At 44.7% G+C, this 14,762-nt stretch overlaps 1 protein-coding gene across 2 annotated transcripts; it reads left to right on the top strand.

Annotated features, from left to right (window-relative positions):
- The first annotated feature begins 33 nt into the window (after positions 1-33).
- On the top strand, positions 34-13,364 carry LOC131136800 (ATP-dependent 6-phosphofructokinase, muscle type). Of its 2 annotated transcripts, XM_058084052.2 has the most exons (22): positions 34-167; positions 1,234-1,307; positions 1,612-1,689; positions 1,863-2,052; positions 3,170-3,335; positions 3,446-3,490; positions 3,561-3,669; positions 3,738-3,833; positions 3,921-4,013; positions 6,426-6,551; positions 6,635-6,699; positions 6,786-6,849; positions 6,924-7,070; positions 8,462-8,532; positions 8,597-8,684; positions 8,745-8,897; positions 8,986-9,150; positions 9,228-9,289; positions 9,926-10,037; positions 11,146-11,245; positions 12,792-12,897; positions 12,991-13,364. In XM_058084052.2, the coding sequence occupies exons 1-22, from the start codon at positions 77-79 to the stop codon at positions 13,130-13,132; spliced, it is 2,343 nt and encodes a 780-aa protein (XP_057940035.2). In that variant the 5' UTR covers positions 34-76; the 3' UTR covers positions 13,133-13,364. The 2 variants fall into 2 exon arrangements, 1 of the variants encoding a protein (XP_057940035.2); XR_009131813.2 differs by lacking the exons at positions 12,792-12,897; positions 12,991-13,364 and adding an exon at positions 10,963-11,072 and having other exon boundaries at positions 11,146-11,224.
- Positions 13,365-14,762: the final 1,398 nt, after the last annotated feature.

Below are 14,762 nucleotides of genomic sequence, written 5' to 3'. Positions count from 1 at the left end.
GCTTACACGGGTTTAGCAGCCTCTATTCCAACGCTTGCCCTCCTTTCACCTCAGACGGCCTGCTTCCTCTGGAAACATGTCCAAGTCCCTGCACCCAACCTTGGATCCCACAGAGATGGGGGTGGGATGCTCCATTGCTGTGCTGACCTCAGGGGGCGATGCTCAAGGTTAGATATGACACTATATCCTCAGGCGTCAGCAACAGCTGTACCAATTATTGCCTAATATTGTCGTCATGCGACGTGAGCACATTCTTTGTGAAGGTTGCTGGACGGTAGATGATCGATTACTGTGTGATGCCAATAAAATAACCAAAGTGTTCCAAATTAACATTACTTCCAATATGCTGTACTTCCCCTTTAAACTACCACCATCGGGCAGCTGGCTTGGATGGAAACTTCTATGACTAGTGACATCCGTTTATGTCTACGTTTATGCTACATAAACGTTTTATTATTAATTATGTTTATGAACAGGCTGTATTAGACTTTTCCAACTCTTGTATTCCCTTTATTTGCATCTTTGAGGCTAATTTTAGGGGCTCTGACCTTTTTCTGGCATGGTGGGAATAACCCACTACCGTCCTCCCACCCCCAACAGCTGTTTGGTGAAACAAGAGCCACAGTAGGCCGACGTGTCACAACGCAAACTCCCACTGTGGCGTTAGAGCGCATCCAGGTACAAACAGCACAGCGCTAACGACTCCTTGTCCTTCCCCAGCGCCTATTTTGGTCTCGTCTGTCGTCGCTGTGTGACTGAGTGGGCAGTCGGCCAACATCCTGGAACCGTACGGTCATGTGAAATTATGCTGACTCAAAATTGTCCGTCGGCGTTCCTGTCAGTGTGAATGGTTGTTTTGTCGTGTCCTAGATGACCTTGGTGGCGGTGACCTTGTCCTGTCCTACGTACATCTTGCATCCAGGACGTCCCCTGCCTCTTAGAACTTGTTGTTCCACCCAATGAAGCCGACTGGTGTCACACATAAATGTAGTCCCAGAGACACGACCAAGAATTGATACGACATGCATATGCATTAAAGGATAGCTCACGGGAGCTAAACTTTGCCAAATTGCTATCATTCACTGACTAATATGTAATAATAATAATATGTACTCGAAGTGACAAGTGGAAGGATGGATTGAAATCCCAATGTACTTCATAATCAGACCGACTGTCCTACAAAAATGGCTTCTAAAAATGGAAGTGAAGCCAAACTGTGTTCCTTTTTGTCAGGCATGAACGCCACTGTGAGAGCGACAGTCAGAGTTGGTCTCTACACTGGAGCCAAAGTCTACTTTGTTCATGAGGTAGGTGGTACTTTTCAGGTTGTACATGTTACTACATACTGTTACTACTACATATACATGTTACATACGTTACATAATAGTATGTTCCAGTACAAACAGATAGACTTTTTTTTTAAGCTGTATAATCTCATATTTAATAATGGTTTATAAGAGTGAAGGCGGTGGTCTTTTTTTCGGAGAAATACAAATGGAAGAAGTACCTTTGGACCAAAAATCAACAAGTTTGGTTGTGAATGCGAAAGTTGAGGGACGGGCGTTATTTGGCATGCTGTGGTAGATGATGTATCCTCAACCTGTGCCTCAGGGCTACCAAGGCCTGGTGGACGGAGGAGCCAACATTCGTCCTGCCACGTGGGAGAGTGTTTCAATGATGCTTCAGCTGGTGGGTCCAACCCTGCAAAGGAAAAATAAGAATGTTCTCCCATTTGGGATTTGGAAATATGAGCAGCACTGGGACAACTTCCCCCCTGATATTTGCACTTTGGAGCAATTTAGGGTCTTTGTTCATGTAGGTGCCAGTCAGATTAAAACCCTGTTTTTTTGTCTCGGCGTGAGGGAGGAACTGTCATCGGCAGTGCCCGCTGCAAAGACTTCCGGACCAGGGAGGGGCGTATGAAAGCAGCTTGCAACCTGGTGAAGCTCAGCATCACCAACCTGTGTGTCATCGGAGGCGACGGAAGCCTCACCGGTGCCAATGAGTTCAGGAACGAGTGGAGCGGACTTTTGGCTGACTTGGTCCAAGCTGGTGAGGAGATGTGCTTCTTTTGTCTCCAGTTGATGGAGACTTCCTCACCTCCTTTCACCTTCTACTGAAATGTACCAGAGGTGGAGGCGCTAGAGAAGTCTTGGTTGTTGGGCAGCATCGCCCTAAGCGGCCGGTGAAACATCTACACACATTTCTTTCCCTTTTCTGTGAATTCTAGCATGACAAAAGCAGTTAATATCAGCTAGCTAACAGCGGATGTCATGGGAAATGTCACAAAAAAAACCTAAAAAAACACCAAGAGTGTAGCAACTCCATAACTGCCTGGTATACTAATACTATTAATACTATTATTGTAGCAGCTAACTTGATCAACTATTTTCAGCATTTCTTCCCTGAGCACACGTCTTGTGCTGGAAGACACAGCCATCCCAAGGAGAGAGGACATGGTAAGTGTTGTGGCTGTAATTTATGCTGCTGTCGTATACGCATAGCTATGTTTATTAATGTGTCTAGAAAATAAGTTTCAGTACTCTTTTAAATAATCAAAAAACAGCAAGATACTGCAACTATTACATGTGTACATGTTAATGCGTGCACGTCAAACGATGCTACATTGTTTTGGGTTTTTTTAGGGCTACATGGTCAAAATGGGTGTCCCAATGTCCCGATTATTAGCTAGCTCATATTAACTTGTTTTCTCACATTATAATGCACAGAAAAGGGAAAGAAATATGTGCTCATGTTTTACATAAGGATTGTGGATGATGGGCAACATTCCAAATGGGCAGCATTCCAGCTTTGGAATACTCCATTTGTGTGGCAATCCAGCACAGCAAAACCCAGATACACCCCCCACCCCACCCCCAAATAGACAATCACCTTCATGCGAGTCATTCAAGGCACATCACCAGTTTAAATTTTCAGGGTGGGGTACTCTCACCCCCTCGTTACTGGCAACTAAAGGTCCACCTCAGACTGTACAGACTGTACACTATAAGTTAGTACTGTACCTTGAGAAGCTATCATAAAGTGGGAGGGTACTCCCTTTTCTCAGGTAGGCCTACTGTAAACTAGGAGTACTACATCTTTGGGAGGGTGCTCCCTTTTCTCAGGTAGGCCTACTGTAAACTAGGAGTACTACATCTTTGTATTGCAGGTCAAATCACGGCTGAAGAAGCCAAAAGATCCTCCCACCTGAACATTGTGGGCATGGTCGGCTCCATTGACAACGACTTCTGCGGCACAGACATGACCATTGGCACTGACTCCGCCTTGCACCGCATCATAGAGGTGGTGGACGCCATCACCACAACAGCCCAGAGGTCAGACCAGAGATTACCGTTTGAGGATAAGTGACTCTCTTTATGTGTTCACATGGTAAGAATTTGTCTTGGAGATGAATAAAATATCTCTCATCCATCCATCCATCCAGCCATCAGAGAACCTTCATCCTGGAGGTGATGGGCAGACACTGTGGGTCAGTACAAGACAATGGAGTGATAAGTAACCAGCACCATACAATGAATGTATTGCGCGTCCGTCCACAGGTACCTAGCCTTGGTGACTGCCCTGGCCTGCGGTGCAGACTGGGTGTTCATTCCCGAGATGCCACCAGATGATGGCTGGGAGGACCACCTGTGCAGGAGGCTGGCAGAAGTAGGACTTCTCCTGCTGATGTAACTTTCTGCAGGCCTCATTTGAGCCACTCTCCGCTGTGTTTGCAGCAACGGGCCAGAGGTTCTCGTCTTAATGTGATCATCGTGGCTGAGGGTGCCATGTCCAGAGATGGCAAACCGATCTCATCCGACAAAATTAAAAAGGCAAGGTGACACTGGCAAAGAGTAACTGAGCAGATTGCAGCGAGAACGTGACAAACTCCAAGACCCATGTATGATTCTTTTTTTCAGCTGGTGACTGACAGACTTGGCTTTGATACTCGTACCACCGTTCTTGGACACGTGCAGAGGGGAGGGACACCCTCTGCCTTTGACAGAATCCTGGTAAGTATGTTTGTTAGACTATAAGTAACATACCTGAGGGACCTGGTATGTTGCAGAAACATCTCATTTACTAAAATGGTGTCCTCATATACGATTTTAACAACAGCTAGTGGGTCTTACCCGTTGGTAAACTCTTGTACAGTCTAGCATGGCTTCTACAATTACTCCAAGGAATCATAAATACTAACATGCTAATGGCTAATGGCTAACAGCTGGCACACAGATGCATGAGGATTTCTTTAATGTAATGTCCTGCAGTCGACCGCACAGTGGAAGAGTGGTTAGCATGTCGGCCACACAGTCAGGATATCGGGAAGACCTGGGTTAGAATCTCCTCATCCTTCACTGCTGTTCAGCAGTCAACATCATCAAAATATAACGTCATCCACCATTACATCTTCCCCCATCCATATGATGACAACTTCTTTGTTGATGGGGACCTATGATGCTTTCCCCTTTCTGACCTATAAATGTAGTTAGAATGTTGGATTCTGGTGTTAAAGGGAACCAATGATTGGTCGTTTAAGTTGGTGATTCCCAGCAAGAGGAAAATATTTTCATGTTCAACTGCATTTCTCACAGGATTTTTTTGTGAACATGAACGTGAAATACCCGCCAGACTGTTGTGGAAGCCAGAAGCAGTGTGCTCTTTCCAGGAAAGGGGCATTAATGTCGGACACAGAGAACCACAGAGCTCACCCGCAAAAAACGTTTAATGAGCACATTTCTACTGCTGATGTTGATCTGCAGTTTGTAAACACGACCCCCTCACGTCCGGCTTCTGAGCTCCACGGCAGTAGCAGTGCTTCTGACTAACTGGGTACGACAATGAGTGCTCCTCCTCGGTCAGGCGAGGTTGGGGGAGCACCAGTGGTGCCTACTCTTTGGGTTCATACACGGTAAGGCAGGGGTCTCCAGCCAGTAGATCATGAGCTGCCAGTTGCTCCTAAACACTTTTCTGTTAGCTCTCAAAATACTTTATTCATTTATTATCAACACATACAGTATACAGTATACAGTATACCCACTGTATGAGAAAGTGGATTTTATTTGTAGTTAGGAAGCACTTTGAGCATGTGATCAATCATAGCCGTCATACCGTGGGTGGACTGTATAGGTACAGATTCTGGAAGATCTAGAACAGGGGTGCTCATTAAGTCGATCGTGATCTACCGGTCGATCACGGAGGTGGTACTGGTCGATCGCTGGTCGATCGCGGCGTGACATTAAAAAAATATCATCCTAGCATCAATGCCGTCACTTGATTGATATACAGGGCAGCCATTCAAATGACAACTGAATGTTGCCCTTCGGGTGACCAATCAAATCAAACAACGTCTCTAAGTGCAGCAGAACTTACGATGTCAGCCTATCATCCATCCCCGTTACTTGATTGACATACAGGACAACCAGTCAGATGACAACTGAATTTTGACCTTTAGGTCACCGCTCATGCGTAAACAACGATGCAAAGTGCTAAGATAGTCGGCGAATTGCGTCAGATTTTAAGCCCTCGCTAAAGTTTATGGTCACTAAAATGAGTGAAGTAGCTGGACCAAGTAAAAAGGCAAAAACATATCACTTCCATACGGAATGGGAGGTGGACTTTTTTTTCACAATGTCTTTTTCGAAGTGCGTTTGCCTGGCTAACCTGGCTATCAGCAGCTACTGTCCGGACTATGCATCCCTGGCTGATTCAATTCAGTGCAAGTCATCAAAGTAAACTCAGGTAATTACAAAAAATGTTAATAGTTAATTATGTGTGTTTTGCAATATTGGCTCATTTGGTTATGTAAGGTACATCAACATACATTGTACTACAAATAATCCTCAATACATTTGAAAATAAACAGATGTTTTGCATTTTTGTAGTGGGTAGATCATTTTGACTCGGTCATTTTAAAAGTAGCTCGCATGCTGAAAAAGTGTGAGCACCCCTGATCTAGAAAGTTTTCTGTGTGGGTTATTGTGTGTAGCTGTCCACTACTCAATACAAAGGGTGGAAGAACTAGCATAATACATAGGTCCCCTTTACTTTTATGAGTTGTTTCCAACTTACAATAGCATTGACAGCAATCTTTATCCAAGATAGTTCCGAGCTGTGGTGCTAGCCACCTGTCGGCTTTACTTCCTGTTCTCGGACTAGCCCCCCCCCCCCCCTCCGCCCAAAGCTGTCCTGCTCTTAAAGCTACAGTACTAGGAAGACCAGCACAGTCTCCTTTGTTTCAAGTCAACATCCTTGGTGACTGAGACATTTTCTATGCATGCTCCCTCTGATGATGTAACCAGGTGTGTGTGTGTGTGTGTGTGTGTGTGTGTGCGTGTGTGTTTGCGTGTGTGTGTGTGTGTGCGTGTGCGTGTGTGTGTGTGTGATTGCGTGTTAATGTGTGCTTCTGTGTGTGTGTCCTGCAGGGCAGCAGAATGGGAGTCGAAGCGGTGATGGCTCTCCTGGAGGCCACACCAGACACCCCAGCCTGTGTGGTCAGCCTCTCTGGGAACCAAGCAGTCAGGCTGCCACTCATGGAATGTGTGCAAGTGGTATGTCAGCGTCTCATCACGCTGGAAGGAATGGACTTTCTTATTGTTCTTCGAATTGGCCATGTCTGCCCTCTGCCTTCCAGACCAAAGATGTGACTGCTGCCATGGCTGAAGGCAGGTTTGAGGATGCCATCAAGCTCAGAGGAAAGTAAGCGGTTCATGATGAAATGTACTTTACAGTGACAGTGGTGAGACTTGGAAAACATCTCTAAGAGTTCAAGTCTCAACTTGCAGGAGCTTTGAAAACAACTGGAATACATACAAGCTGCTGGCCCACATTAACCCTCCAGATGTTAAAGTAAGGACAATCTCCACCATCGTTGTTGGATTTACTCCAATGATTTAAACATCTGTTAACCTGCCCCCTGTCAGAGCAACATCAACGTGGCCATCATGAATATCGGCGCCCCATGCGCTGGCATGAATGCAGCCGTGCGTGCCGCAGTCAGGATGGGCATAGTCCAGGGTCACAACATGTTGGCTGTTCATGATGGCTTTGACGGCCTTGCGCATGGACAGGTAAGTCGTGTTACATCGTATGAACAACTCCTGGGGTTAAGATCAGGTGGGAAAACAGTGGAATCTTGGTTAGTGTCATTCATCCATTCTAGAAGGTTGGACTCTAACCGAATGTTTTCCCCATAGGAAATAATATCAGTCCAATTCATTTGTTTGAGAAAGTATTATATATTAAAGTTTTATATAGATATTTTTTGGTGTGTATGACAACACTGTATATAATATGAACATAGCAATACAGTAGGCTTATCAATGACCTGAAGAATTGGTAGCTTCCTTGACTAACAGAGTGTACCAATAGACAGTAACAGTAAAATATAAACACACCTCCTCTTTTATCCAGTGTGAACATTTGTGTTTTAGATCTCACTATGTAAAACAGTGCAGGCTCCGGCACCGCGGCATGGCGGCTCGGAAGTTGACTGGTTCCTGCTGGCTTGTTTCGTTTTGGTGTGGGCGGACCTGTCAACAGCACCCACTGTTGCTCAGGGAGAACACCAAAAGTCTGCTTTGACTTTTAGGTCCCCAAATGCCATAACCCGACCCCAGCAGAAGTTGCTAGCTTTGTTGCTCGTGGCTTTTGAGAAAATCTGCCATCAAGAGGGTTGGAATGCCACAGAAGTGGGCAACACTGAACCAGGGAGAGCCGGCATAAGCTCCTCTATTCTTTATTCAATTCATAATTTTTACTATTGCTATGCTTTGCAGTAGAAGTGGACTTACCATTTGGTCAATTTTAAGAGAATGTTTTTTCAAGGGCGGCACGGCGGTCTAGTGGTTAGTGCATAGACCTCACAGCTAGGGTTCAATTCCACCCTCTGACATCTCTGTGTGGAGTTTGCATGTTCTCCCCGTGCATGCGTGGGTTTTCTCCGGGTACTCCGGTTTCCTCCCACATTCCAAAAACATGCTAGGTTAAATGGCCACTCCAAATTGTCCATAGGTATGAATGTGAGTGGGAATGGTTGTTTGTCTATATATGCCCTGTGATTGGCTGGCGACCAGTCTGGGGTGTGCCCCGCCTCTCGCCCGTGGATGGCTGGGATGGGCTCCTCCTCGTGAGGAAAAAGCGGTGGAAAATGAATGAATGAATGAATGAATGTTTTTTCAAACCAAGTATAGCATGCGTGTCATGGTATTGTAGGAATGACCCCTGACCTTCCATAGCATCAACATTGAAATGTCAATTTCTCAAGATTAAGAAAACAACCGGCTTGACATTACATGTAAACATGAATCACAAAGCTCTTTGTGCCTGCTTATGATCAAGGAAACAGCTTTCAGCATTTTACTCATCTGTGAGCCAATAAAATAACATCAAACATAAAGAATTCTGTGTCATGTCTATTTTGGGATTATCCTGAAATGGGGTGCGTGTTTGCCTGCTGTAGGTAGAGCCAATCAACTGGACTTCAGTGGGCGGCTGGACTGGAATAGGAGGCTCCATGTTGGGCACCAAGAGGTAGCTTAATATTTGTTTTCCCTATTTATTGTTGTTATAATAACAAAAGCTTGTTCACCCAAAGAACCCTTCCAGGTAAATTCATGGAGGAAATCAGCCAGAACATTGCCAAGTTCAACATCCACGCCCTGGTGATCATTGGAGGATTTGAGGTACAGACCAACGTGACACAAACAACAAACCAAGCACCTCCTGATTGTCCTTGTTTGCAGGCCTACGTGGGGGGTCTGGAGCTGGTCCAGTCCCGAGAGAAATACGAGGAGATGTGTATCCCCATGGTGGTTATCCCTGCCACCGTCTCCAACAACGTTCCCGGCTCAGACTTTAGCATCGGCGCTGACACCGCTCTCAACACTATCACTTCTGTTAGGAGCTCGACTAGCGTTACAAACACACCCTCATACGCAGATGCACGACTCCTCATCAGCCTGCTTCTGCTTCCGCTTCCTGCAGACATGTGACAGGATCAAGCAGTCAGCGGCAGGGACCAAACGTCGTGTATTCATCGTTGAGACGATGGGCGGCTACTGCGGCTACTTGGCCACCATGGCCGGCCTGGCTGCTGGGGCTGACGCTGCTTACATCTTTGAGGAAAAATTCAACATCAAAGACCTGGAGGTGAGCGAATGGCCAGCGTTTGTGGGAGCATCTGCAGATGTGTTCGGTCGGTGATGACTTGCATATTCTGGCCTCAGGTGAATGTTGAGCATCTGTGTGAGAAGATGAAGACCACAGTAAAAAGAGGCTTGGTTCTCAGGTATGATTTGTTTAGCTCGGAATCAAACATGCGACAAAGAGTAGAAGTAAAAAAAAAAAAAAAAACCAAAAATGAAAGCTATTGACACTGGTGCTAAGGTGGCCATGAGGTCATGTCCTGTCTGACCTTCAACCCACCTTCAAATAATTTGGGACGATCGGCCCACGTCGGAGGTAGCTACAGCAGTTGCACATATCCACCAGTTGGTGGCGCCATTGGAGTCAGTAAATGTAGTCATATGTTCATATGGGTTTTGAATGCAGTCTGATGATAGGAATGACTATCTGATGGGGAATGGCGAAGGGCAGTCTTCGCTGCCAGGCCCCACCCACTTCATACCACCAATCTGTTTCATGTGCTTGTGTGTATCAAACATGTGTTTACTTTTCACTTCCTGCTACAAGGAGGCGCTGTTCCTAATTGTTCCTCAGTGAGGCTCCAAGGCTCCGCCCACATCCTGTAGCATAACAATGCAAGGACAATGGAAAATGAAATTGGTGTCAGGATCAGTTCAGGTTCCATCCACCGGGCCGCGATCTGAATCCGGCACCAACACCAAAGTCCACTAAAGAGGAAAAGGGGTACGAGTGAACCCAGTGACATCAACATCATCTGTTGCTGCTTTTTCCAAAATAGGAATGAGAACTCCAATGCCAACTACACCACAGACTTCATCTTCAATTTATACTCCGAGGAAGGCAAAGGCATCTTTGACTGTCGAAAAAATGTCCTCGGCCACATGCAACAGGTCGGTGTTTGGTTCCATACATCATAAACATTAGGGATGGCCATTTCACTACATCTCCATTACTTAAAGGGGCCCTATGGTGCTCATGTTGGCCCGTTGTATTGAGGTGTGGACTCCTATAGAGCAGCTGCACACAAAAAGTAGCACACAAAGCGTTCTAGTTCTTCCAGAATCTGCACCTGTTCAGCTGTATTTCTTTTGATTTCCCCGAAAATGGTCTGTTTTCATGTATTCCACCCATGGCCCGCCTCCAGGCACGGCCACTCTGCTGTGGTTGGTCGCACTGTCAGTGCATAAAAAGACTTCCTCTTTGTGCCGCAAGCTGTTTAAGAGTTAAAAATTGGTATAAGAGCTGATAATAAACAGCGATAAAGACTTTATAGGGGTTGATGAACGCTGATTTATCCTTTTAAAATGGCCGCTTTTAACGTACACCACGTGTTGGAATAGGCTTCTCAAGAAAAGAGGTTACTTCACGACGTCTCTCAATGGCAAGTGGCTTTAGCATTTTTTCTACAGCATCTGTAATGTGTTTTGCGGGACTGCCAGTGGGTAAAAAACTTGGGTATTACCACGCCTTTTCAAACGGAGCGTTCAGAGCCATCCCAAACCTCTTTCAGGACTCACTTCCAAATCCCAAAACCTCATTATCTGACACTTTGGCATGGTTTAACACCAGAATCCAACATTCTAACTACATTTATAGGTCAGAAAGGGGAAAGCATCATTGGTCCCCTTTAACACCAGAATACAACATTCTAACTACATTTATAGGTCAGAAGTGGAAAGACTTTCCCACTGAATGTTCTGAACTCCTATTTCAAAGTCAGTCTTGTTTTAAGCAGGATACTGCAACCTTAAGGAGTCATGCCATATAGGACGTATGCCTCTCCATATCCCATAGCTGTCGTATTGTCTTCTTTAGACAGCAATGTCGTGAGACTGCCTCAACAGCGCTACTGTCGGTTGCATCCAAGTAGTGCACTCCTCCAGTTTGCCTGAAGACTCCATTCATCCACAGTCACTTCTACACATGTAACATGAATCAACCAGCTATAAATAATAACTCACCAAGATGAATGACTCATTTCTTCTGTGTCCACTGCAGGGCGGTACTCCAACACCTTTTGATAGGAACTTTGGTACGAAGATGGGCGCTAAGTCGGTCCTGTGGGTGACTGAGAAGCTCAAGGAGTGCTATAGACACGGTGTGACATTACTACATTATGTTCTGTATCTGTGTTACGGCAGGGAAGATCTGGGTTTGATTCTCCATCTGCCATCTCTGTGTGGAGTTTGCATGTTCTCCCTGTGCATGTGTGGCTTTCCTCCCCCATTCCAAAAACATGCTAGGTTAATTGGCCACTCCAAATTGTCCATAGGTATGAGTGTGGGTGGGAATGGTTGTTTGTCTATATGTGCCCTGTGATTGGCTGGCCACTAGTCCAGGGTGGACACTGCCTCTCACCCAAGACAGCTGGGATAGGCTCCAGCATACCCGTGACCTGAGGAGGATAAGCAGCATAGAAAATGGATGGATTACGGCAGTGATTTCTGTTCACTTTTAGATCAAACTAGTGTCGCTTTGTTAGTTAATATTATAATGAATAATAAATATCAATACTATGCAGTCAAAACTGGTAAGGTATAATTTATAGAATTTTAATGAAGAGAAACGTGAGTGATAGACGAGGTTGAGTATGAGAAGTGGATCAGACATTTTGATGAGTTTGTTGGGTGTCGTGGCAGCAGGGGGATGACCATTTCTGAGCCTGGTGATGTCATGATGCACATTAGATGAGTGGATTTACTCCCATCAACCTTTGGGTCATATTGATGGTTTTTCTCATGATATACACTGTATGCCTTATTACCATATTCAAGCTACAACCTTTTCAAATAATATCCAAAGTGAATATTTTCTTGAATCAATCTGTGCCACACTTGAAAGAGTTAATCTTCAAACGATATAGTAACTATATCGTATATATTAATATTAACTATATTATAGTTAATATTCAAACAGCTAAAATAATGCATAAGGCTAAAAACAACCAATTAGCTAAAAATGTCATCCAATACTTCTCTACAAGAAAGGAGAAATAAGATCTCAGGGAAGAAGTACATTTGAAACACTTATATGCTAGGACTATGTTAAAAAGCCATAAAGCCATTTCAGTATGTGGAATCAAACTATGGAATGGATTGAGTAAGGACCTCAAACAATGCTCAACGATGAGCCAATTCAGAGAAACAATACAAGCAGTTGATGTCTTCAACCAGTCATGATGTGCTATACATATCACTATATTGACACTTACTATGGTTCCCATTATGTCATTGTATGGTCATATCACCTCCTACTTCGGTACGAGGTACATTATTACAAAAAACAAAACAAAAAAAACCTTAAACTGTATTATGGAAAGCAGGAAGTGAACAAATGTAACAGTTACTGATTGTAATAGTACCAGATGGAGGGGTAGGATTTAATAAGCTTTGCTTCTTCCTACTCCTTTTGGAACTGTGGAACTGGGAACTGATTATGGGATGCACTCAATTGGAATCTGATGCATGTTGAAATGAAATAAAACCATTACCATTACACACGTGACACCAAAGTACAGTTTCTTAACCCAGTTTTCTCTGGTTGGACTGAGCTCAGCACCATTGTTCATGCACAAGCACATGTGGTGCTGGGTGTCTCGTGCTGTATAACTCATTCAGTCATGATAACTGATTTGTCTTCCTTAGGTCGCATCTTTGCTAATACGCCAGACTCCGCCTGTGTGCTGGGCATGAAGAAGAGGGCGCTCACCTTTCAGCCTCTGGCTGAACTGAAGGGAGACACAGACTTCGAGTATGGTGCACACTGTCGACATGACAGATGCACAACTGTGCTGTAAGTATTGATACAAATTGTCCTAAGCAGTCCTTTTGTCTGATGCTGCAGGCACCGTATTCCTAAAACACAGTGGTGGCTGAAGATCAGGCCGATCATGAAGATCCTGGCTAAGTACGACATAAAACTGGATACATCGGAACATGCAGACATGGAACATGTGATCAAGAAAAGGACTGCCCTTGGCCACTAGGGGGACACTAATAAGCGATATTAGACATGTTTTTGTTGAATGGTGTTTCCTCGACTGGTCCATGTCTCCCCGCTTTAACACAAGGCACAGGGTTCCCAAGAGAGACTCGTCCTGACAAATAATCACTAAAAGCTTATTGATTTCATGTAAATATGCCCCCTGGGGGCTGTGAGTTGCATATGGATAATATTGTGGGGGTGCCGAGCTTTCATTCGTAATTAAAGTGCTTCAAGGCTCTCCATTTTGTTGCATCTTTCTGGTTCCACTTCGGAGTTCAGTCTGTACAGGACGAAGAAATACTAGGTATCAGTTTGTCTGTGGTATTTTAAATTGGGGGGGCTTGAAAGATAATGTGTCCCGTGGGGGTTATGACATAAGAAAACCACTGTTTTAGAGCAACGTGATTGGTTGTTTAGACAAGTGTTTTATTGTGATAACATGACATTGTTGCCACATCATTACTGGCCTCGCCATGAGCTCACCTTTGATTTAAAATACTTCAAACTTGGTTCTAAGTTCCAGATACATCTAAGACTAGTACTGGTTCTTACATCACAGCAAATCAACAGCAATCCCCAATAATGCTTTCTAAATCTATTTATGTGCACAAGTGTATTTCCTGCACTCTCCACTCAAGCATACAAACTTGAGAGGATACAACAAAGAAATGTTAAAAAGGAAGAATTTAGGACTCATCCCAATGTAACATGACAAAGAAGAAATAACCACGGAAATAAGATCGTTAGCAACAACCTGCTTTCCAGTAACTCGGGGGTGCTGGAGCCTATCCCAGCTGTCTTCGGGCGAGAGGCGGGGTACACCCTGGACTGGTGGCCAGCAAATCACAGGGCACATATAGACAAAAAAAACATTCCCACCCACATTCATACCTGTGGACAATTTGGAGTCGCCAATTAACTGAGCATGGTTTTGGAATGCGGGGGGGGGGGGTACCCGGAGAAAACCCACACATGCACGGGGAGAACATGCAGACTCCACACAGATGGCCAAGGGTGGAATTGAACTTCAGTCTCCTAGCTGTGAGGCCTGCGTGCTAACCACTTGACTGCCATGCAGCCTTACTCTTGTATATTCTTTCATTATTTCATAACTTATCTATTATCACATATTATTTACTCCTTTCTCTCGCTATTAAACATGCTAACATGTTGACTGGTTAACACAGGAAGTGAATGAGGGAGAAGAAGTAGGATTTAATAGGATGAAATACGCTTTGCTTCTTGTCACCATAATCATGTTTGAAATAAACTAGACCATTAGTCTGAGTGGTTAGCATGTAGGCCACGCAGTCAGAATACCTGGGTTGGATTCTCCATTGGACATCTCTGTGTGGGGTTTGCATGTTCTCCCCGTCGGTCGCTTCTCTCCAGGTACTCCACTTTCCTCCCCCATTCCAAAAACATGTTAGCTTCATTGGCCACTCCAAATTGGTAGGAATGTATGAGTAGGAATGAATGTGAGGCGGCGTGCCCCGCCTCTGGCCTGAAGACAGCTGGGATACTCACAACCTTACTGAAGGTACACGGCATAGAAAATGGTTGAATAAATTATTTCCAAAGTACGTGTGCCGCCACATCAAACATGTACAAGGATGAGACCATTCAAGAAA

This window comes from Doryrhamphus excisus, linkage group LG17 (genome assembly GCF_037039965.1).
Source record: "Doryrhamphus excisus strain RoL-2023G ecotype Guam linkage group LG17, RoL_Dexc_Guam_v1.1, whole genome shotgun sequence".
In the NCBI taxonomy this organism is placed as follows: Eukaryota; Metazoa; Chordata; class Actinopteri; order Syngnathiformes; family Syngnathidae; genus Doryrhamphus; species Doryrhamphus excisus.
The sequence above is the reverse complement of the archived record's forward strand: the minus strand, read 5'-3'. Positions and strand labels throughout refer to the sequence as shown.

Bases quoted from the DNA above. Each gene is read 5' to 3' on its own strand.
- LOC131136800 (XM_058084052.2), top strand. From the start codon at position 77: ATGTCCAAGTCCCTGCACCCAACCTTGGATCCCACAGAGATGGGGGTG. The intron at 7,071-8,461 runs GTAAGTCGTGTT...TGCCTGCTGTAG, and splicing joins ACGGCCTTGCGCATGGACAG to GTAGAGCCAATCAACTGGAC. The intron at 8,685-8,744 runs GTACAGACCAAC...CCTTGTTTGCAG, and splicing joins TGATCATTGGAGGATTTGAG to GCCTACGTGGGGGGTCTGGA.